The following is a 24,790-nucleotide window of genomic DNA, read 5'->3' on the forward strand; positions in this document are numbered from 1 at the left end:
TTAAAATTTCTATCAGATGCGTTTCGGGAAAATACAGCTTGTGTGTGTGTGTGTGGGGGGGGGTTGCTTTCTGATCACTTTGACTCTTCAAAATAGCACTATAACTTCTGATTACCAATCCAATGAGCCCTCTTTGAAGTTTATACGACCACCATTTCTACAAAAAACCTTAAACCCCCAGGGCGTTACTTACAACCCTTGCCCCGAGGGCTATATAGGGGGGGGGGGTATCCTCAAATACATAATTTACGAACTTTTAAAATACACTGAATAAGATGGCTATCTAAAAAATCGTGATTGAATGTGTTTTGGGAAATTGTTGGTGTACGGGGGGGGGACTGGTTGACCTCCAAACACTTTTGACTGTTAAAAAGGCCAGTTTAGAACTTCTGATTACCAATCAAATAAGCCCCTTTTGAGGTTTATATGACCACCCTTTCTATGCAAAACCTTATATCTCCCCTGGGCATAACTTACAATCCTTGCTCTGAGGTTTGTGGGGGGGGGGGGGTGTCATTCTCAAATTCATAATTTCCGGACATATAAAATACGCTGAACACAATGGATATCTGAAAAATTTTATTGGATGTGTTTGAGGAAGTAATTGACGGAAAGGGGGAGCTGGTTGCCCTCCACGAGCTCTTTTTGAAGTTTCTATGATATTTCTTTCTATAAGGAGTGTCCTGGTCTAAAAAACAAAACAATATGTTGTGCCCACATCGCTATTTACTTAAGCAGCGCTATCGTGCTGCCTATGATATTTTGTCTTTAGATTTCAAATATACAGTACTGGAAGTACCAATCAGACCAGGTAAGTCCCCCCTAAAATTCAGCCTATGGGCTCCCATGTAGCTTTCCAATACGTCTGTATTACGTCAAATGGACATGCGGTCTTGGCTACATACAGATTGATAAGTGCAAAATGTGTTGAATGGCTGGAAATGATACCAGGCTTTTTTGGACTGTGCCTGCCCAAAAAGTGAAAGTAGCCAAATTGTGCTTCTTTGGCTATTGTTTACTATTTTTTGTCTGAATCTAGTCAATTCTCATTTGTTCAGTCTTTTTTTTTTTAATTCAACAGGCAAGTTTAGCACATGATTAGCGAAAATAACCCAATCTGTAGAAGAAAGAGATAATTGCTGAAGTCTCCAGTAAAAAATTGGGAATGTAAAACAAGGCCCGTTTTTTAGCACTAAGATCTTACATCTTTCTGCAAAGATTATCGTTTTTTAACTCATCTTTGTTCTAAGATCTTACAGCTCACTGATGCCAAAAGTGTGAAGACCACCACTGTTTTGCCATATAAAAAATAAATTTCCTACTGTCGGTATGAACTTTACTTCTCAGAAGTGATGATGCACTAATACGCTAATACGATACGATCGATTCGTATCGATTTCAAGAAGAAAGGACGTCAAATTGCATATAGTTATTCTTGAAAATTATTTTTCTGTGATATCGAAATCAATCGTTTTGTATATAAATGGCTTGTGTTACTTTGAAACGTTCTTTAGATTTCGACCCTTTGCACAGTCCCTCCAGGTCTGCTAAAAGACGTAGATGTATTCCTGTTCCCCAGCAATCACCTGTGAAGGCACCAAGTGCATATAATGGAGCTGTTCCTAAAATGACACAAGGTAGCCTAGCTTCTCATGTTCCGTAGATAGGTCTGGTTAATTGTGGTTTAAGATTCTCATTCTGAACTAAGCATTTGTAGGCTAATGTTCTAACTTTAGGCCCAACTCACTAAATTAAGTATTTAAATGCACAAACACTTTGTAATGACAAAAGAGTAGGCCTAGTACCATTTGGCTCCATATTTGACACTTTTCCCAAATATAATGGTTGCTGCAAGTACAGCCTCCCTACCTAATACAGCCAGAAAGAGTCTTAGGCTACAGTTAAACTCTAGATAGGCCTAAGGGGCTTTTTGCTGTCTTGAAAATACTTGTATTGTGAATAGTGAACATTCTGGGATAAAGTTAAGGTTTAAATCATGCTGTGAGAAGATAGCCTATATTCATGTTCCAATCTGGGTAAATTTCTACCAAATCATATTATTGATTTAGGAATAAAGTGAATAGGGCCTACACCATTCAATGCCTTTTTTTATGTTGATTATGAATATATTAGGGCCTAATCATTTCTATTGGAAATGAATTTCAGTCCTGCCCTATATATGCCAATTCAGGGTTAGGTTAGGTTGTAGAAATATATACCCTAAATTGGCATATAGCCTATAGGGTAAAAAACCAGTATCCAATTGAGAAGGATTGGGTATATTAATGAATAGCTAAAAGTCTAAGCTATGCATCAATATGGTTATTATTCAGATTATTTTAGGTCAACTACTTGAAACTATTAGTTTATTGACTTACCTGCAAGGACCTCTTTTTGGAAATACCAATTAATCTATTTTGATGTATATATCCTTTTAGTGTTTCAGTTTGATTCATAAAATAACAGAAAGCTGATTTTCTTCTGATTCTAGAAATGTAATTTATTGCTTGATGTTTATTCTATAAATCACAAACATTTAAATATAATTTTTCTTTTCCATTTCTTTTCAAAATAAAAGACCACATGTTCAATTTATGCTGACAAATTATTGGTGAAAATTTGACCAAGAAGGTGGGGTTCTTGTTACTGCCCTCATATTGCTTCATGTTGTAGTAAAAAGGGGTGGTCCAAAAACCCATTGCTATTTTTCCGGAATGCCAAAGAAAAGTGGCCTTTCCTGAAAAGATGTTTTTTACCCTAGGGGGGGGGGGGGGCTGAAATTCATTTCCAATAGAAATGATTACTGCATTTGTCAACAGCATAAAAAAAGGCATCAAGTGGTATATTCACTTTATGCATAAGTCAATAATATGATTTGGTAGAAATTTACCCCAATCTGTTGACTTCCTTCTTTCCTCAAAGGTACAGAAAATTATGCTGAATCAGGTTTTAACCTTTAGGCTAATAATGAAACATGTTTTCCTTAATTTTGGCTTGAGTCTGCTTCTTTTGCTCTAGGTGTTGAAAACCAACCTTGCATTGAACCTAGCCCATCACAAATACAGTAAGTTCAACTGCAACTAACCCGTTTGTGGAATATTTAGGCAACAATAATCTGTACCAATTAATTGATCAGCCAACCCGTTACAAAAACAACCAGATACCATCTCTACTAGACTTGACAATCACTAACAACCCAGGACTGCTAGTGAATACTGATTACCTGCCCCCATTGGCGCTAGCGATCACCTCTGTATTTCCCATGACTTGCTAATAAGTCAACCACCAAACAACTGCACCAAACGAACGTATACCGACTACAGCAGGGTCAGGGAAATACTACAGGCGGTTGCATGGGATCAAGTGACTAACAGTGATGATATAGAGCAAGCCTGGCTAAATTTCAAGAACGCCGTCCTCCATGTTGAGCAGCTTTGTACTTCAACGTCTTTTGTCAAGGCACCTAGAACACTGCCTCACATAGATCGACCCATTAAAAGAGCCATGAACAGGAAGAAAAAGGCACTTTCGAAGTACAAGAAGTGTGTATGCACACGACACTGGGAGCATTATGCCAGAGCCAGGAATAAGTTGAGACATCTAACTAGGTATTTTATGGCAGAATATGAGGAGAAGATAGCCTTTAGTATAAAGGAAAACCCTAAACGATTTTGGAGGTATGTGTCCAAGAAAGATAAGAACAGGCAATCAATACCATTCTTATTCAACGCTGAAGGGAAAAAGTTGGAAGACCCAGAAGCTATAGCAAACTTGCTTAACACTACCTTCGCTTCGAACTTCTCCTCAGACTCATCAGCTGAACCCTCATGTCCTGACCCCAGACATATCGAACATCTTATGCCGAAACTCATCATCACGACTGAAGAGGTTAAGAAAAGACTATCAAAGCTGGACCCTAACAAAGCCAAAGGACCAGACGGCATCCATCCCAGGCTGCTCAAAGAAATCTCTGATATAGTCACCGAACCGCTCTGCTCCTTGTATAATCTGTCTTTGAAGACAAAGAAACTACCACCTGATTGGCGTACAGCAACAATAACTCCAATATTTAAGAAAGGTTCCAGAAGCCAGCCAGAGAACTACTGGCCCATAAGCCTTACCTCAGTCGTTGCTAAGCTGATTGAAGGAATTGTCAATGATGCCGTTATAGCTCACATGACAAGGAATGGTCTCCTTTACAGCGGCCAACATGGCTTTAGAAAAGGAATGTCCATTGAAACGAACCTGATCCAAGCTTATGAATCAATCACTGAGGTTATCGAATCGGGATCCCCTGTAGACGTGTTCCTACTGGACCAGGCAAAAGCCTTCGATAAAATGTCCCACCGGTACCTGATGATTAAACTGTCAGCATATCACATTGATGTAGACGTAGCCCAGTGGATCCATAGCTTTCTGTCTGATAGAATCCAGATTGCTGCAGTCTACGACCACAACGGAAACCTCGTGTACTCGGCACCAGTAAATGTCAGAAGTGGTGTGCCACAGGGAACTAAGTTGGGCCCGACTTTATTCAACCTCTACATTAACGATGCTCCTGAGGTTGTCCAGAATCTGCTGGAACTATATGCAGACGATTCCAAACTCTTTGGACCTGCCGCTTCTGACGAAGACTGCAATGCCCTGCAACAAGACTTAACAAACCTCTGCCAATGGGCCTCAACTTGGACACTAGAGTTTAACCCAAGCAAATGTAAAGTTTTACATCTTGGACTGAACAACACTTGCCATAGCTACCATATGTTGGACTCTACTGGTGCTATAACACCCATCCAAAGCGCAGAGGAAGAACGTGATCTCGGGGTAATCATAGATAATAAGCTGAAGTTCCATAGTCACTGCCGAACTCAAGCCGCAAAGGCAAACAAGATCCTAGGCCTAATCAAGCGATCAGTGACTAGTCGCCACCCCAGGGTCATTAAGAAGCTTTACACAGCCCTTGTCCGCCCTCATCTTGAGTTTGGGATGGCAGTTGCAAACCCCCACTTTAAATGCGATGCAGAGTTGCTTGAAAAAGTCCAGAGAAGAGCTACTAGGCTCCCATGTGCCAACCAACAAATCCCATATGAGCAACGCCTAGAAAAGCTTGATTTGCAAACTCTGACCTACCGTAGAAAAAGGGGGGACGTAATTTTGGCATATAAATTGATGAACAGCAGTGTTATCAAGCCCATTCTCGAACAGGACCAGTCTAGCAGAGCGCGAGGTAACCCCATAAAACTCCGCCAAAGATTCAGCAGAAAGCGTGAGAAATACAACTTCTTCACCAATCGCGTTGTTCCGTTGTGGAATTCACTGAGCGATTCAACTGTTTCCGCAGCTTCAGTTAACAGCTTCAAGACTGGCGTTGACCATGACTGGAGGAACAAGCCATGGAGGACGCAGTGGGATGAGCCTGCATCCACCACTAGGGTCTATTAGTGTGTGATATTCAACTGTCCTGTATACGTGTGGGATGTGATGATCCACTAATGAATTGTGCAACGAACTCCTGTCAATACTACCTGGCGACATCTACAGGTTCCTGCAACCTTAGTCGCTAGAAGATGCGATTTAAGGTAATTTAAGGTAAGTTGAATAAGTGCTCTTATCAAATCCACTTTGAAAAGGATGCCACCAGTTGGCTAAGTTGACAGTGTAGGCTATATAGGCTATAGGCCTATACAAATCTTTAAATTAGCCAACTAGTATTTTAAGCCTAAGAGTCCTGTTGGACACCAGGAAACATATTACAAAGACAATTATGACTCCATAATATGCAGAATAGTCCTAGTTAGGCTAAAACATTTTGCAGGGGGGAGCCTTTATCTTCACTTCTTTCCTTGTTTTTCCAGTTTTTCTAAGAAATTGATGAATTTCTTAGAACTTATATATTCACAGAATATATACACCCACTCCCCTAATGTGCAAATATACCTATATGTGCCTAGAATTGCATTTTCAATCTAATTATAACATCCATTGGCATCACAAATGAACTTTGCTCCCATATTAGCCATGTGGTGGATGTCCACTTTGAAGTGTTTCAAGAGGTTAGAGCTAGAGATACAGAATTGTCTATTTTAGTAGTCATGGCTGATCCCCAGCTACCTCCCATTGGAACAATAGGCTATGACTGTGATACATTTACAACAGTTGTTGAAATCTTAAGAGTTCAGGTAGGCCAGTCAAAAACCCCCTCTCACTTCTTATGTATACTGAGGTTAAATTGAGAATTTTTCCTACCAGTAATTATGCAGCTGTCTTCATATTAGAAAACTGCATAATTTGCTGAAAGAGACCCATCTTCTGATTTGATAATGATATAAACTAGCTAGGATGAAAATGAATTCATCATATGATGCCTTTTTTATGCTCTTTTCATAGTTTAATTATTGTTTCAGGGCAAATAACATTTTGAGTCTTTAGTAGGGCCCCAAAAGTTAAAACAATCCACAGTGACCAACAGTTTATAAACTTTCTAGGCTTCTATATAAAAAAAACTGCCTACTGAGGAAAATTTTTCATTTATAGTTGATTCACAAATGTTAATTACGATTTTCATTAATCTTGTAAGGGAAATATTACTATGAAAACAAATCTGTAAGGATTTTTAAAAAGAACCTGAAACCCCCAAAAAAAGGGTAAATTTGCAGTTGGCTTCATAATTTAGCTAGGATGAAAGTGAAAACATCATTTGAATCCTTTTTTACACTCTTTCATAATTCAATAATTGCTTCTGGGGCTAATTGCATCTTGAGCCCTTGGGGTACGCAAGGTATTTTATATGAATAATGAATGAGCATAAAAAAGTAACAAATTATGTTTTCACTTTCATCCTTGCTAAATTACATTACCCACTGCAAATTTTATCCACCCCTTAATGTGCAGATATATACCCTGAATTGTTGACAGCAAAGTTTCAAATCACAAAATTCAGTGCTATTTTTGTCAATGGTGTTCAAAAAACTTGAAATGGTAGGGAAATGGTTTATATTAGAGCTGTCTAATAATTGAGGTTTCAGTGGTTATAAATAGGTGTTTTTGGAATATGTTACTCTTGAACGACATATTTATAAACTATTGATGTTTTTAACCACTTTTCAATAACTTAACTAGTGTTGATAACTTCTTTGTGTGGTTACAAAATGAAACACTTTTCGGACCCCTTTAAGGGCTCAAGATACCCCAGAAGCAATTATTGAATTATGAAAGAGCATAAAAAAGCAACAAGTGTTGTATTTGCAAGTGTGTATATTAGCTAGATTATGCTGTAAACTACTAATTTGCCAAAATTTTTGTTTCAATTAGAGCCCTTTCAAGCAAGGGACTATAAAAATCAGATTTGATGGCTATAAAGGTTGGTCTCTTGCTTCATTTTTTTTTCATATTTTTGGGCTTTTTTGTTGTAAAGCCTTAGTGCATATTAAATCCATTAATATGTTTGGTAGATCAAAATAATTAAGGAATATTTTTTTAATTCATTAAAAAATGTATTAACTTGTCCTGCAACCCCAGAAGACTTAGTGTCATATGCAAAACTTTCTTGTATAGGCAAATGAAGCAATCTAAAAAAAATAGTTTAAATATATGAAACATGTTAGAGAATTGTAAACAGTGAGTTTTCTTAGGAACCATATTCTGCAAGGCTGCCATGCATCTGTATAGCTATGTCTGTTGTTAATTAAATTAAGGATATTTGGTCAGAAGAATAACTTGATTTGCTAGTGTACATATCATTAGGTTTATAAACTATAGAAATAAGACTAAACTCTAAATGAGTGATTCCCAACTGATTTTGGGCCATGCTCCACCTATGTTAGAGCATTTTAATCTTTAGTTGTTTTTTCTATCTTTATCTGTATCATTAAACAGATATGGGAATGTTCATTTAGAGCTGGGATGGGTGCAGGCAATATCAGTGATAAGATTGAAATTAAAAAATATTGAAAAAATACATTTTCATTGAATTTAAAGAGCAAAAACAATGCTTGATAGTATTGCAATTATGTCATGCATTGTATAAAAGAAGTTTTGTACAAATAATATTTTATTTATTAGTTCTTTTGAAGATTGGTCAAGACAAATATAGTTTAAAATTTGAATACTGCTCCCTTCTTTAACTGTAAAGCCTTCTGTGTTATTGGTACTTCACTGAAAACGAATTACTTGTATATTAAAATTTTTTTCTTTTCCAGTTCTTACAGCATTGAAAATGAAATAAAAACTATAGTGAAAAAAAATCTTGAACTGATGGATCTTTCAACAATTAATATTATTATATGTCTAATATTCAGTTTGATTTTGTTTATACTTTCCAAGACTTCAAGACTCATATAGTTTTCTGTAAGGTGTCAATGATGCAGTAGGTTTTAGGCTTCTGCAGTGAGGTGATACCCAAACTCTTGTTTGTAGTTATTTTTATTTGATTCAAACTTTATTTGCATATTCAATTTAAGTTTCACTTGTTTTAAGATTTATTTATTCATTTATCTAAATATATATTGTATGCATTGATTGTTTATTTAATTTCTGTTTGTTTTAAGTTTCATTTATACTTAAATAGCAAAATATTTTTTTTTGTTTTAAGCCTGATTTTCATATTCAATCTCAGCATCACTCACTTTAAGATCTATTTATTCATTTATATTATTACTTGTTGTATGTTTTTTGTTATGATTGTTAATTTAATTTCTGTTCGTTTTGGGTTTCGTTTATTCTTTAATAGTAATTTCTGGTCGTTTTTACTTTGAATTTTAACAGGTATTTGAATCTGCTGATCCCTAGTTTAAAATGACCTCTACTTTTCTTTGAAAAACTTAGTTTTCGGAAAGTTTTTTTTTATTAATTGTCTAGAAATATCAGAGGCTGAATACTCTCTACTAACTAAAATGACATGGCGAGTAAGCTGTGAGTGGAAATGCCCAATTTGCAAAGGTAACCCACAAGTGACAGTCTTTGGACAATATTCAAAAACTTATGGACAAGACTCTTGAACCATTCTGGTCAACTCTTAGTGGAGTAAATGAACTGGACACCAAAATTAAAGATGAAGTGAAAGAAGCATTTTCTGAACTTTGGGAACAGCTAACCACCTTGAGATGCAGCTTGAAACCAAAGTTAAACAGATGATTGCAGATGATAGAGACCGTCAGCATTGCAAGCTAAATATTAGTGTTTTTGGTGTCCCCCCTCAGACAAATGATGAACTCTGTATCAAAAAATATCTTGTGAGTGATAATGGGCTCCCAAACATAAGCGTCTCTAATGTCCATTGTCTGAGGAGTCAGCAAATCCAAGATGTAACCACCATTACCAAAAAAAGGCCTGTTCCCATATTATTCTCAGTCCCAGATTTCAAGACTAAGAAGCAAATTCTACAAAAGTCTTACAAAAGAAAAGGGTCAGGTACAATTCAGTTCCAAAAGGATGTCTCCAAGACTACCATCAGAGCAAAGTTATATGAGTAGTTGCAGGTCAGGTGTGCACAGGGCAAAGCTGATTTGGTTATATGTAGCTCCAAAAAATGGTCAGATTTGTGCAGCCCTTCCAGCTGCAATGTAACATTAAATGTTTTACCCAACAATGTAACCAGTATAAATAGACAGTTAGAAGGTAATGTGTTTCAAAGAAAAATTAGGGACAAGTAGCCCTCTCCAGGCATGAAATGGAAGAATAATATTTCTGTGTTGTATACAAATGCTGATGTACTTTCAAACAAACTTGACAAACTTTATTCTTTGGTAAATTCACAGAAACCTGACATAGTTATCATGACTGAGGTGCTTCCAAAGCACTGCCTCAACCCCAAAGCACATTTCTTTCAACTGAGTGGCTATAATATCTTGTACAACAAGCATTCAAAAAGGGCAATTTGTATTTATATTTTGTCATCATCTAAATTGAAATATGCAGAAGTTGATGTTTTGTTTACTATGGAATTAAGTAAGTAATTATTGTGGAAATTAATTTGCCAGGGGTATTCCAAAATGTGAGGATTGTAGGCATATATTGAAGCCCATCCAAAAATGAATTTAGTATGTTAAATGATGATTGCCTGCGGAGTTATCTGTTGTACCTTTCATCTGTTTCCTCAAAAATTCTTGTTCTTGGTGACTTTAATGCACCCAATATTGACTGGTTATCCCAAGCTACATCAGGGACAGACCACGCTTTTGCTTTTAAGCTTGTGCAAACCTTACAGGACAGCTTTCTGCACCAGCATGTTGTGGATCCCACAAGACTCAGAAGCAATTCCACTCCCCATGTACTAGATTTTTTTATCATGAAATCTCCAGATGACATACTAGACCTTAAGATGCTGCCACTTCTAGGTGAAAATGACCATGTAGTTATGTCTCTATCAATGAATGTAAGTGCAGTGATGAACTCTGGTTCTAAATTTTATTATGATTATAGCAAGGGCTGTTACAATGAAATTCAAGACTTTATCCATTCCATTTCTATTGTTGAGGAGCTTCAGTCTATGAATGTGGATGTTGCTTTTGAGTTCATCTGAGAGGCTATAAAAGATGCATGTGATAGGTTTGTTCCATGTTATTACATAAAAGAAGGTTCAAGAAAAAGAAGACAACTGCCAAAATTTGTACTTGATGCTATTAGTGATAAAAATAGACAATGTAGACATTATATGTTGGAAAAAAATTAAGACACGTGGTGTGTTTGTATAAAAAGGTTTGGAATCGCGCCACTCGTTCTCTATGTGTTAACTGGGAATCACTCAAAATGTCAATCATCACTAATACTCAAGGGTGTCCAAAGAAGTTTTGGAAGTATGTTAATAGAAATAAGACTGACTCCTCAACTGATTTGTGCATTTTTGATGACCCAGCTACAAGTTAATTAATAAGTGATAATCAGAAAAAGGCTGATGTGTTTAATCAATTGTTTTCCTCAGTTTTTGTAAATCGCAATGATGTCCATGCATGCAGTCTGTCCCATTTTGCTGAATTTGTTTCAGCAGACAATGTGTCTTTTGATGACTCTGATATTTCTTCAGAGTAGGTTTTAAAAATTCTCTGTGACCTTTCTGTTAATAAAGCTCCAGATATAGATGGTATTTCTAACACTTTTCTTCAGAAGACAGCCATGTGTTTAAATGAACCTTTTGCGTTTTTGTTTAACCACTGTCTATTGAGTGGTAAATGCCCTACAGTGTGGAAAAAGCAGTTGTAAAGCCACTCCACAAAGGAGGATCTAAATCCCAATTTGGAAATTATTGTCCAATTTCAAACACCTCAGTATTTTTGAGAGTTCTTGAAAAGATTATTGTTTATCAGATACAGGATAACTTCAACCAAAATAAGTTATGGCATCTTCAGTTCAAAGTTTGATTGCTTGTATATTGACTTCGGTAAAGCATTTGACAAAGTTTCAATTACTTTGTTGCTTGAAAAATGTGAAAAGTATAAGCTAGGCAGTAGAACTTTAACATGGATTACTGATTATTTATCAGGCCATTCCCAGCAAGTTATAGTTGGTAGTGCACTTTCAAGTGAGAGTCCAATTTTGAGTGGTGTGCCACAGGGTAGTAGTTTGGGCCCAGTGTTATTTTGTTTGTTTCTCAACAATTTGCCTAATGTATTTCGTCACTCCACTGTCAAACTGTTTGCAGATGATATAAAACTGTATAAAAGTGTTACCTTCCTGGCAGACGTCGCCCTTATTCAAGAGGATCTGAATGCCTTAAATGATTGATGTAAATTGAACTCCATGTTTGTAAACCATCAAAAATGTTTCGTACTTCATTACTTTTGGAAAAGCTTAAGTTAACAGTATTTTCTTGGTGATATACCTATTTCATCTGCAGATTCAGTAATGGATTTAGGTATCCGCTTTGATAACCAGTTGAAGTTCCACAAGCATGTGTCAAAATTTTCACGAAATCCTAATTACAGTCTGCTTCAGATTAAGAGAAGTTTCAGGAAATTTAATCTTCACACTTCTATGACACTATACAAGACAATAGTATGCCCAGTGGTAAAATATTGTTCCTCTGTGTGGTATCCTACATGGAAATGTGACTTGCAGCAAATTGAAAGGGTTCAACATTGGGCATCAAAATTTGTGCCATATTTGAGCCATTTACCATATCAGCATTGACTGGAGTGTTTGGGACTTCCTCCTCTGGAGTTTTGGCGAGATAGGATTGACCAGATCAATACATTCTGTATTATGAAGGGTGTCAATAATGTGGACTGGGCTGATTTCTTCAAACTTAGTCATTACTCAGCCACTTGACAAAACTCTATAAACTGTATCAGCCACTTGTGCACAAGAAAATAGGTCAATGTAGCTTTGTTAACTGTGCAACAAAACTTTGGAATAGTTTACCTGATACCATAGTTTCTATGCAAAAAGTGCAATCATTTAAGAGTGCTCTTCTTGAAACCGAGTTCCATGAAAAACAGTTTCTGTAATATTGTTGTTGCATAGTTGTTTTTTACTGATGAATATTTTTTTGTTTTATTTTTCGCTTTGTGTTTTGTAGTGTTGCTGTTTGAGCTGTTATTTTTTGTGTTTGTTATGCGACAAGCATATGGCTTCCTCCTTTATTGAATGAAATAAATAAATAGAAATAAATGAAAACCATTCTAAGAGTGAACACAATAAATCAGGAAAATTCAATGAAGTAAAAAAGATATTATGCTCAAAACTGAATAAAGATATCATATAGCTTCATTGAGGGATTAGGGAAAGCATGCATTTTTAATTAAGCAAAGCTAAAAAATTGTCTTACAAAAAATCCAGTTCAATTAGCAATATGCAGAACATTAAATTCCATAGTTGCAGGAAATTTCTGTAAGTAATACTGATCTATAAAAACAAACTAACAAAATACAAGTATTGTCAAGCAATAGCAATCATACTCTTGTTATTCAATTAACCTGTGTCATAATAAGACAGCTGTTACAGCAGTTGTGCTGCATGCAAATACAGCATAAAATTTTGATTATGTAGTCTCAGATATTCCTTGTAATAGCTCTATTTAGACCCTGGCCCCGCGCCGATGAGGGAAGACCGGCGGCGGCGGAGGGCCAAAACATCGCGCCGCCGCCGCGCCGCTGGTAAAATGTCGGCGGTGTGCCGCCGGCGCGATCAATGTTGACTGCAAACATTATTGTTTTCATCAGTCTTTCTCAAATCACAGCTTAAATTTACAACAGATTCGAGCCTATTCATGAGTTCAAAAGTTCAAGAGTTGCTGGCTGGAAACTGGTCTTCTTTGTTATTCATCAAGAGAAGTAGAAATCTGGTTGAAACGAAATGGCTGTGGCGTTTCAGAACCCTTGCATAATACGAGTATTTGAAGTATATATTAGCTATGTATTCTTAACATAAATAATTATCAAAATTAGTAGTTTTGTTTCATTGAGCATTACTGCATACAAAACTTCAAATACCATATCACAAAATTCGTCAGTTATCTGGGTAAAAACTTTGAATATAACTTTGAACTTAGAAGCTTAATTTTTTCATAATGCCCTTGGCCTACATCTATTTTGTAACCTTTAAAAGAGTTGAAATGGGCGAATTTGATATTGATTGTTTTTTTTTTTTTTTTTGCTCTTTTGGATTCCTAAAAAGCCTTCTTGTATTAAAACTGGTTTTTAATAACAATTTAAAAAAATGCATTTGAAAGTTTTATTTGGATTCTTTATAGAATATATGTCATGTAGGCTAAGGCTGAACTGCTGCTTTTTTATTGCTTTTGGCTGCTGTTTTGGATATTATTAATTTTTTCTTTTGGGGATTCATTCCAAATTATAAACTCATAAATACCTAATATCAGTCAAATTATAAACTGTATCTAAAAGGAGTAAATTTATCAAATTGAAAATACATGATGAACACTTCACATGAGAACACTTCAATTACAATGAAACAAACAACACTTAATGGTTTATTTGGTATGAAAAAAAATGAAGTGCCAGCTATTTTCTTAGGTAAAAAATGAAAAGCTCATCTGTCTTAAATGTAATTAAATGAAATAATATGCAGACTGAAGTAGCTCCAGGAAGATGTTGAGATTTTCTTTCTAGTTCGTCACTTTTAATCCAAGCAAAATGTCAGGACACTTAGTATCAGCTATTGAGTTTAAGTTTTGATTTCCAAATGCTCACAAAAATTAGCAAATTTAAAAAAATCGCAACAATAAGTCACCTGTGGTCAAAATACTCAGACTCCTCTTTGATCCCCACCCAGGCTCAAAGCTTCTGCTATGGTCATATTCATGGGAATCTCCAAAGAGTTTCTTTTTAAAATAGCTTTCAAGCGTAGTTACGGGTATTTAGCCTTTTTTGCTTTTCTTCAAAGCTTTAAAAAAAGTGTTATAATATTCCAAATGTTACATGTTATATTTGTGCATATTTTTGGTAATCATTTTTGGGGTGATCGAATTTTTTAAACTACTGTAGATGCGTAAGAACGTTGCAACATCTATTACCCTGAGGCATGGGCGCCCGTAAACTGAATTCCAAGGGGGGGGGGGGCAAACCTCGTCTAATTGGCACTTTTATGCTATATAATAGAAATCTCAGAACAAAAATATAAAAATAAGGCAGCATCATTCAGCCGGGCGGGAGCCCCCCCCCTGCCCCCCTTCCCCCATATGGGTGCCCATGCCCTGAGGTCATAAGACTGTCAAAGACTCCTCCTTGAACCCCCCATATTGAAAGCTTTTATTACGACCTGGCCTTTTAATGTAACTGCACTGGAGAAAGGTTGCCATTGTCACTCGAGCGCAACGTTAGGTGGGGATGTCGATATCGCTTTCGTCATATCAATTCGTTTTTGTGTGAATCTGCCTGCTACTTATGAATGAATGTTTTCAAAGTAAACCCGTTTCATCAATAAGAAATAAACGGGTTGGACGCATATGTCACTTTCCCTTTGGACGACAAAACTATAAAAGTGCTGTATCAAGTATAACTCACGAAAATCTTGTTAATTTTTGTCAACTTTTCAACTTTTTGGAGTCCTTGGTTTCAAAAAAAAAAATCTATGCGTTATCCATTAATTGTAATAAATCATTATGCCCCCCCCCTCTGGAAACCATCTTGATAGGATGCTGACTCTGATTTAAATACAACAAATAATCAACTAATCGGAACCACGACTTTAAAAAAAAATCGAGATATTATCATTTAAATATGATAGCTTACTACCCCCCTCCCCCTCTGAATACCACCTTGATAGGATGCCGTCTCTGCTTTAAATTTAAAAAACTAACTTTTTGGCATCCCTGCTTTCAATAAAAAAATTTCGAGATATTATCATTTAAATGTAATACCTCCCTACCCCCCCCCCCCTCTGGATACCACCTTGATAGAATACCGTCTTAGCTTTACATTAGAAAAATAATTTACTTAATAATTAACTAGGTCACGATATGGTTCAAACAACCACGCAAAATAACGTTAAACAGCTTAGTGTTCCTTGAAAAAAAAATTAAGGATATGAGTAAAGGGGTACGAAGACAACAACAAAACTGTCGAAATTATTCAGATACACCTCAAATTACTGGAAAACTGAGTCATAGATTTGCCGTGAAATTCAGTAATAACTAAAGAATATAATTAAAAGGGAGTACACACAAAAGCAAAATTAACTCAGTAGCCTATGAGAAATCGCAAAATATCCAAGACAATGAAAAAGTCCCAATGAGGGGCCCTGGGTCTATCAAAATATTTCAATGGTTTCCCAGGGAATTTGATGTCATTTTCTTCTGTCTCCACTTTAAATGAAAAAAATAATTATCTTTTTGGCATCCCTGCTTTCAATAAAACAATGTGGCATTATCATTTTAAAATGATAGCCCCCTATCCCCCCCCACCTATAGGCAATAGTTTACAATTTATTTATGAATCATATTTTTGGGGTAACTTCCGTTTCAATCTTTAATTCCCCAAGCTTGTACATAGCTTAGTCTATAGCTAAATTTTGTCTCAACAGAAGGTTCTTTTTTTTTGGGGGGGGGGTTAAAAATGTTTCAGAAAGAAGGTAGTATTTTCTATCAGGGTTCAACAATTGAGTATTAAACATTAAGAAAATCTTATCTAAAAACAGCAAAAAAAAAAAAATCTGCAAAGTTACAATTCAGCTGTATAAACAATCTGTCAGCTGTCAATTTCAAAATCCAACTGAAGTTGAATCTTTTCAATCTTCAATTCCCCAACCTTGTACATAGCTTAGTCTGTAGCTAAATTTTGTCTCAACAGAAGGTTCTTTTCTTTGGGGGGGGGGGGTAAAAAGCTTCAGAAAGAAGATTGTATTTTCCATCATGTGTTCAACAATTGAGTATTAAACATTAAGAAAACCTTATCTAAAAACAGCCAAAAAAAAGCAAACTTACAATTCAGCTGAAGAAACAATCTGTCTGCTGTCAATTTCAAAATCCAACTGAAGGCTGAAGCTGTATAGTAGTAAATTCGTTCTATAATTCTATTCAATTTGAAAATAAAACTCTTGACTACGAGTGATGTAAGAAATAGCAATTGGGATACCGCATTAGCAATAATTTAAACTCATTTCATAAAGACGATACTTTTTTTTGTCAGCATATGAAGAACTGTGTATATTGCAATATTTGCAACTGCATATTGCATCTGTCTGATTTTTATGCAAAGTAACAAAAGAGACGAAAATTAACGAACAAGAGAGTAGTGAAGAATTATGGTATGCAAAGTAATATTTAGCAGGGAAAGTCACTCGTGATAAATCGCTAGGGGTGGCACCGTGACACCGTGATAAATCGATAGGGGTGGCACCGTGATTGCGTGATTTTGGGGGATTCGGGGAACCAAATTTTTTTCGTTTTGATGCATAGATTTTTGAGGAAACACCCGAAAATTTGGGGATAGGGCAAGTCCTGCTTGATTTCTAATCAGGAAAATCGAAATACTAAACCACACGAGAAGGAAAAGCTCCGACTTTGCCGGTGACGCAATAAAGAATTGCCGCAAAATTAATTTAAAGTCGACCGAACGCCGCCGCCTCTACCGGCTGGCGGTCGACCGGGCCTCTCGTCGGCGGCGTTCGGAAAATCTGCCGGCGCGTCGCCGGGGTCTAGCTCTATTTACAAAGAAAGGGTGTAATGTTTTTTTCTTTGAAAAGCCAAATTATGCTGAAATGGTTTCAAGAACTAGGAAAATTTACTCAATTCTTAATGCAATTCTAGTTTTTTGAAAAGCCACAAATATCACAATTGTTAATTCCATTCATCATCACATCAATATTAATTGATGTTTGTAATCTCAGTTACCTAGTAATAAAACAGCTGAGAGATATATAATCATAGAATATCAGCCTAGGGGAACATAGGCCTAGAAGCAGAGACAAGAAAGCCTATTGAAAGAGAAATTTGGTATGGTTTTGAGTGCCAGCATATCTAAAAATTGAAATTTTTGGGTGTAAAGAGGCATTTAGCTGTGACTAAATAATGTTACCAGTCAATTATTTGGATTTGTTTTGTCATTCAGACATTTGTTTTCTTGCAATTTTTATACAAAATATTTTATTTTCCCTTGTTTTGACATGATTATAAATTAATTTAGAAAAGAAGTTAGTGCTTAGTGCTTCCTGGTTTTACTTACTAATGGCTGAAAATGCCAAATATTCATGATGCATTTTCTAAGTTCAGTTCTGAAAAATTTCTTATTTTAATTTTAAGTCTGAGAGAAAGCATTGAGATTTTCAGGAAATACTGTGACTCATTTTGAGAGAAAAGGTAAATTGTTGAGCATCAGTAACTACAGGAATTAAGGATGTTGTATTGTTATGTCAAAAATCACAATTGAAGTGATTACATAAGTTCATGCACCCAAAATTTCAGGGATGGCAGAAAATTATTCTTGTGTGGATCTTTATTCTAAAAAATCCGGTATTTTAAAGGAAATGCCCTGATTTATGTGTGTACTATATTAACACATGTAGGGGGGGGGCTGTATTGTTCTCTCCCCCAAATAACCAGATGCTTTTACTATTCCTTATGTATTCCATACATTCCATCATTTCCTTATTACATGTTTGTCCCCCCCCCCCCCCCGCAGAAAAAAGATTATTTGCCCATGCCTGTTAAACCATACAAATAAAGAGTTTTGGAACTCTTACTTTGAAATGTTTGACAATGCAATTGTTCTGTCTCATCTTAGATCAGTTACTAGCAAGTGTCCGTGAAGAAGTAAAGAGACTTCAGAGAAGGAAACAGCTATCTTATGAGAAGTCTCACAGTGAAGGTGATGCAATGTGTGAATCAGGACCTTCAAGCCCAGCTTCATTGCCAAGATCTCCATCACCCCCAAATGGATATTCTCTTCAAAAAGATAAACCACTATTTACATTGAAACAGGTATGCTTGCTCTTAAAGTTTATTGTCAAGTTTTATTATACTGTCTCTGTGTCCTCTTTTTCTTTACTTGTATATATGTAGGATACTTTGAGATGGACTGTGAATAGTCATGAGACTGATAATGTTGTCCATTTTAAGTGTAATAAGATTATATAAACATTTTCAATTCCTAATGGCTCTAGATACATGAATTCAAGTTTGAAAAAAATGTTTTTTGTGGATATAAATTTTTAATTTAGTTTCAAGATAGGTCATAAATTTGGTATTTGCGTCTTGTCACTATCTTGCTTTTTCAGCTCTTATTTTTGGGTTCTGAATTATGATGGAAATCATGACCAAGTTGATTCTTGAACTCTTCTAAAATTTATTCAAAAGACATAAATTCACAATTACAATATTATACTCTTTCAGGGATTATCCTGTAGGGGAAATATGTGAGCCAAATGCTTTTTATAATTGGTGAGATTGTACTAATCTAGCCTCAGCTAACCCTCTAAATTAAAATTGTAGTATCAACAACTGACAATATTAAAAGAAACTAAATCTGGTCCAATTTAATCTAGCAAATTAAAGAGGCTGGCCTATGTTTCAGTCAAAATTTTAGTTGTTCAAAGTTGGATCAAATTTAATAGAGGACTGAATTATTTTCAAGCCAAGCTGCATTACAAACATTTAAATTAAGTTTGGTGGAACAATGAAAGAAAGGAAGCTATACAAGAAAAATCTACATGTTTGATTCCAAAGGCACCCTTGTAGAAAACATATCTAACCTCCAAAGAACAAAAGTGGAGAGACAAAAGAAGAAATTTGCAGAATTGGGACTTGAAAGAATGGAAAACTTGATACTAGATTTGGTACTAGAAGAGGATGATTGATGTTATACTGTGATATGGAAATTCTGGGACTTTAATCAGAAAATCTTTACAGGATATGTATAATAAAGCATGGATGATAAGTCCATTTTCATAAAGTTGGAATGAATAAATGATCAGATCATCGAAATGATGATAAAGAAAAAGGGTTTGAAGAACACAATAGTATTTTCCCACACCAGCAGCATGGTTGCAAAAGAAATCTACAAGACTGGTTGTAAACCTTCCAAAGAAAATGAATGTGCTCTGAATAATTTTTAAACAGAGGGAAAAAAACCAAGACAATAGAATAAAGATATAAAGAAGACAGGAATGACGCTCAGATGTTGATTATGCATTTTGATCAGTGGCCATGGGATAATTTTGCTTGTTACTCACCTTTTTACCAACCATCTTTACCTATATGGGGAATTGTAGGAAGATGGGGAAAAGAAGTCTCAAAAGCTGTTGAAACAGTTTCTCAAAGCCAAAAGAGAACTCATGGAGAGATCCCAGGTGTTAATGTTCAAAGAATACAAAAATACTTGTAAATAGGAATTTTTATTTATTTTTCCTTATTCACTCTCCTAAGATTTAATATCTGTTGATTTAGAACAAATTAGGTCTAAGGCTCTTCTGATAAATTGTTCATGGGATTACTCATAGTAATCTGAATAAATTTTGAAGGCTCCAGGCTGGAAAAAGAAATAGGACATAGTGTGCCTATTGTCACCCATTCATATCACTTCCTTCTCTAGAACTGGGTCTTTCCAACTTTCTTTTATATGAATCAATCAATGGGTTTTCAGGGGTAACCTCCCTCATCAGACCATTCTAAGTGGAAATGCAGCATCTTGCAAAGCTGTTCTTCAAGTAATCAGTTCAATATTTCTGATCTTGTTGGTATCAGACCTTGCAGTGTATTTGTATATTTGCCATGTTTGATCAGCAAACAGTGATATCAGTAAAAATAGCTCATCAGGTGGATATGAAATAAATCCATTTTAAAGTGGAGTTCAACTGTTTTCCACTAACTTGGGAAGCTTTTGTACAATGCCAATGAAATTTTATAAACTGATTTGTCTAATTAGAATCTAATTATTGTCTTAGTGTCTAATTATGATTTAAGTCTAAATGAAGAGTCTTACTTTCAGGATGCTTTTTTACTTGCTAGTTTTTATTTTCTTGCAGAGCTTGGTATTATTATGAATGCCTGTACATTTGTAGCTAGAACCTCCTCTTGAGATCAATTTGAAGGGTATCTCATGGAAACATTCGCCTCAAATATGTTTTTTTAAGTCACAAGCCCCTCCTCCTTAGAAAAAGAATATCCACCCTCCCTTCCTAAAGCGTGTACCTGTGTACATTTTTGGGATTGTATGCACATGCGTATGGAGGGGAAGGGGCGCAGATATAACATTATAAATGTCTAAGAAGGCCATTTTAAGCAATGTTCATGTGTCTTTGTGGGAAGCATGCATACAGCCAACATATCTTTTATATTTGTATTGCTCATATAGTCTATGCAGGTAGAATAACCCATGCAGTCAATCATTTACATTATGCCAATGGGACATCTAAGTAAGAGTAGATATTCTTGGTGTAGTTGCAACTACATTTTGAGATGGTGTGCAAGTTCTTTGGATAGAACAAATTGTAAAACTAATATGTGATTATTTCACCTTGACTTTATTTTTTTTTTTTTTTTACTTGAAATAGTAAAAAAAAAAAGTCTACCAACCCCTCAATTACCCATATGTATAACCCTGCTTAATGTTTGCCCCCCAAAAAAGCTTTGAATTTAAGTACCTTTAAACTAATGATTTAAAAATTAAATTAGAATTATTACTAAAATTTGTAAGTTGGGCTGAATAAAATATTCAAAAAATTTGCTTTCTCAAGTGGTATTTTGTAAGATCTAATTTTCCTTCTTTTTTTTTTTTTTTTTTTTTTTTTTTTTTTTTTTTTTTTTTTTACTGCTAAACATACATAGGTGTCCCATCTCATTGGTGTTTAGCTATGTTTTTAAGGAGATTATTTTTGAAATTGTGATACAAAATATTGTAAGGTAAAATTAGACTTTCTGTTGTGTTTTAGGTGACAATGATTTGTGAGAGGATGATACGCGAGCGAGAAGAAGAAATCCGTGAAGCTTATGACCAGGTTTTAGTGACCAAATTGGCTGAGCAGTATGATTCCTTTGTAAAATTCACATTTGATCAGGTTCAGCGACGTTTTGAAGCTGAGACTCCTAGCTGTAAGTAGTATTGATTACAATACACTAAGTATTAAGTATCTGTTTAAATATATAAAGATAATAATGCAAAAAAAAAAATTAAAATTGATCAGGTTCAATGACGTTTTGAAGATGAGATTCCTTGCTGCAATATAAAAAATTTGTTTATATGCATTTTTGGTACTTTTACCAGTTGGACAAAAACTTCAGGGGGCAGGTAGTTCAATTCCAATACCCCCCCCCCCTTTTTTTTCTGGATACAGCCTTGGTACAAAGTATAAGAAATCGTTTTAAAATGACAATAGTACAAACAAAGAAAAATGAGAATACAGTTTCAGTTAATTCTCGTAATTTGTCAACTGGCCCCTTTGCCAAGTTTAGAAGATTGATGTTTAGAAGATGGAACTTGTAGCTCTAAGTAATATTCATCTAACTTCATAAAATTCGTAAATTAAATTTGTAAAATTATTTGATGCTAGAAAATGGAAATAATCAATTATTGCATTATGGAGTCAATAAGACATAAACAACAAAATTAGCATCACAAAAGAAAAGATAATGATGCAAAAAAAGAAGAAAATAATGAAAATAAAACTAAACAAGACTATAAAATTCTAGTAAAAAAAAACATAAACCAAATCTTGAGAACATAGAAGTCATTAATGATTACACTGAAAGAAAATACAACTAAATTATCTTCAATGCATATCAGCTTCAACAAATTTTTGTAATTGGTTATGTGATAAGAGTTACATTAAACAATAAAGTTCAGCTATCATCACATTAATCAGTTAATTAATTTATGGATATTATTGATCCCAAGAGCTAACCTAACTATGTCTCAGAGGTCCAACCTTTAGTTATATATATATATATATAGCTTAGGCAACGAATAGGTACTCTTTGAAAGATAAAAATGGCTTTAAACAATTGTTTTGCCTGTTATTTCAAGCAAATTTATGGTCCTATGTCAATTTTAAATTCTTGGTCAACCTTCTTAAGACCATAGGCGGGTGTGCCTTGTTTGCCTCTTTTTTAAATTCTTGATCAGCATGCCTAAGACTCTAGGCAGGCATGCCTTTCCAAAAACTAACCTGACAAGTATGTGTCCAATAAGAGAGTCATTCATACTCCTGCCATTTACCCGTGCCCCAGTCATTTAAACATTTGCCTCTCAATTACTTGGGCTATCTGTCTTGGCTTTTCTTTGTCTACAATTACCCAGCCCAGTCTTGATGCAACCTATTGCCCAAAATACTTGATAACTTCAATATATATATATATATATATATATATATATATATATATATATATATATATATATATATATATATATAAGAGAGAGAGAGATATTAATCACTATTTATGAGACACTGATGATGGACAGCTCCAGCTGTATTTTGAAGATTTGGCTTCCCATTTGTTGAGTCTCCTTTAAAAACTTCAGCTGATGTTGAAGACACTGTCCCCTTGCTGAAACAGTTCCAATCATTGATGTTCCTTTGGCTAAAGAAATATTGTCTGATTTTACTGTTAACTCTGGGCTTATGAACCTTGAAGAATGACCTCGTGTTTGTCTTTCTTTGGGTAACTGGGTAAAGAGCTTATTTTGGGGTTGGTTGACAAATTTATATGTGAGTAGCATGTTACTTGCTTGCATTGGAAGTTCAAAGATGGGAGTTTTAGGTTAGATAGCCTTTCACTATATGGTTTCTCACCAAGTGCAGAGATGCACTTGGTGCATCTCTGCACCAAGTGTTTCCTTTGTATACCTTCAATCAACTGTTTATCACCTTTGTAAAAAGGACCAGCAAAGCAGTTCCAAAGTCAAGAACTGGTCTCACAGTTGCCTTGTATAGCTTCAAGAAGATTCCATGTGATCAGCTAGTAAGTGTTCTTTTAATATTTCCAAGGCTGGAATTTGCTTTGAAAACAACTTGTACTGTGTTCATGGAACGTCAGAAGATCATCTATAGTGACTCCCAGGTCTTTGCCAAGGGTGCAACTTAGGAGATGAATGGAGGATGATTCATAGCGCATTGGTGCAGGGTATTATTGTGACCAAAATGAATGTTGACGCATTTTGTTATGTTGAAAGAGAGAAGCCACCTATCTTCCCATGCCTGAATGTGGTCAAGGTCAGATTGTATTGATGATTTATCAGGTACACTGAATAGTTTTGAGTCACCAGCATAAAGGGTTAAGTGGTTGCTGACTTTGGTAATCATATCGTTTATATACAGAAACAATATGGGTCCCAAAACTGTTCGCTGGGGAACGCTGCTTAGGAGATTACAGGGCTGGGAGTAAGTACATTTGCTATCTGCTGTGAAGGGCCGTACAATCTGAGATGTACCAGCCAGGAAGTTCATTAGCCAGTCTACTAATTCATGATGGATTCCAGCTGCTATTAACTTAAAACAAAGCCGATTATGTGGGACCTTGTCAAATGCTTTGGCTAGGTCTAAAAGAATCAAATCAACAGGAAGGCCTTTGTCCATAACTGGTAAACCTGTTTGTAAGTGTCTAGAAGGTTAGTTTCTAATGATTTTCGGGGAGAAAGCCATGCTGCCTTGTGGAGATAATTTCATTAGTAACAAGGTATTGAAGAAGTGCGTCATTAACAATCCTCTCAATGACTTTTGCAACAGCAGATGGGAGGCTGATAGGTCTATAATTTTCAGCTTCGGATCTATCCCCCTTTTTAAAGATAGGTGTTATATAGGCTAGTTTCCATTCGGAGAGGACATAATTATGAATTTTGAAAAAGTATAGATAGTGCAGGGACAATTTCACGAGCAGCTTCTTTCAGGAGACGAGGATGAATGTTATCAGACCAAGCACTTTGGTTGATGTCCAGGCTTTTGAGTTGTATTGTTTTTGAGTTTTCAACCATAGAAGCAGTAACTCTAAGATGACTCATTTGCTTCTGGATACTATCCTTTAAGTTGGGAATGGGAACATTCTCAGGTTTATTTGTGAAGACTAATGCAAATTGCTCATTTAGAAGATCACTATATATTAAGTGCCAATTGTTTGGCGAAATTCCTTCATTTATTTTGGGCTTTGACCTATTTTTCATAATGGTCTGGCTTATCCTTCTTTCTCCAATGGTGTTTCTTTAAGTTTCTTGGTCGTATTATCCCATCTGTCATGTATGGTAAGGTCTTAGGTAAGGGAAGTAAAACTTTCTATTATGTTCTCTTACCGAGTCTCCATGAGTAGAGCCCAGAATTTTTCCCACTGCTCGTTCATTCCACCCTGGAGGGTCAGCTCAAAGTTAATCTGCCTCAATGTGACCCTAATTGCCTTGTATTCTGTAAATGTCTTTTT

At 35.5% G+C, this 24,790-nt stretch overlaps 1 protein-coding gene across 1 annotated transcript in view; it reads left to right on the plus strand.

The window, feature by feature from the left end:
* The first annotated feature begins 1,417 nt into the window (after window positions 1-1,417).
* LOC148955548 (akirin-2-like) overlaps window positions 1,418-24,790 on the plus strand; it is a 28,920-nt gene continuing 5,547 nt past the window's right edge. The window contains exons 1-3 of the mRNA XM_089102762.1: window positions 1,418-1,637; window positions 18,174-18,370; window positions 21,319-21,478. Of these exons, the coding sequence (XP_088958888.1) occupies window positions 1,484-1,637; window positions 18,174-18,370; window positions 21,319-21,478 (511 nt within the window). The 5' untranslated portion in view covers window positions 1,418-1,483. The remainder of the gene's footprint in view (window positions 1,638-18,173; window positions 18,371-21,318; window positions 21,479-24,790) is intronic.

The sequence above is a fragment of the Artemia sp. Qi Xiang Cuo genome, chromosome 2 (genome assembly GCF_049724085.1).
Source record: "Artemia sp. Qi Xiang Cuo chromosome 2, ASM4972408v1, whole genome shotgun sequence".
Taxonomy (NCBI): domain Eukaryota; kingdom Metazoa; phylum Arthropoda; class Branchiopoda; order Anostraca; family Artemiidae; genus Artemia; species Artemia sp. Qi Xiang Cuo.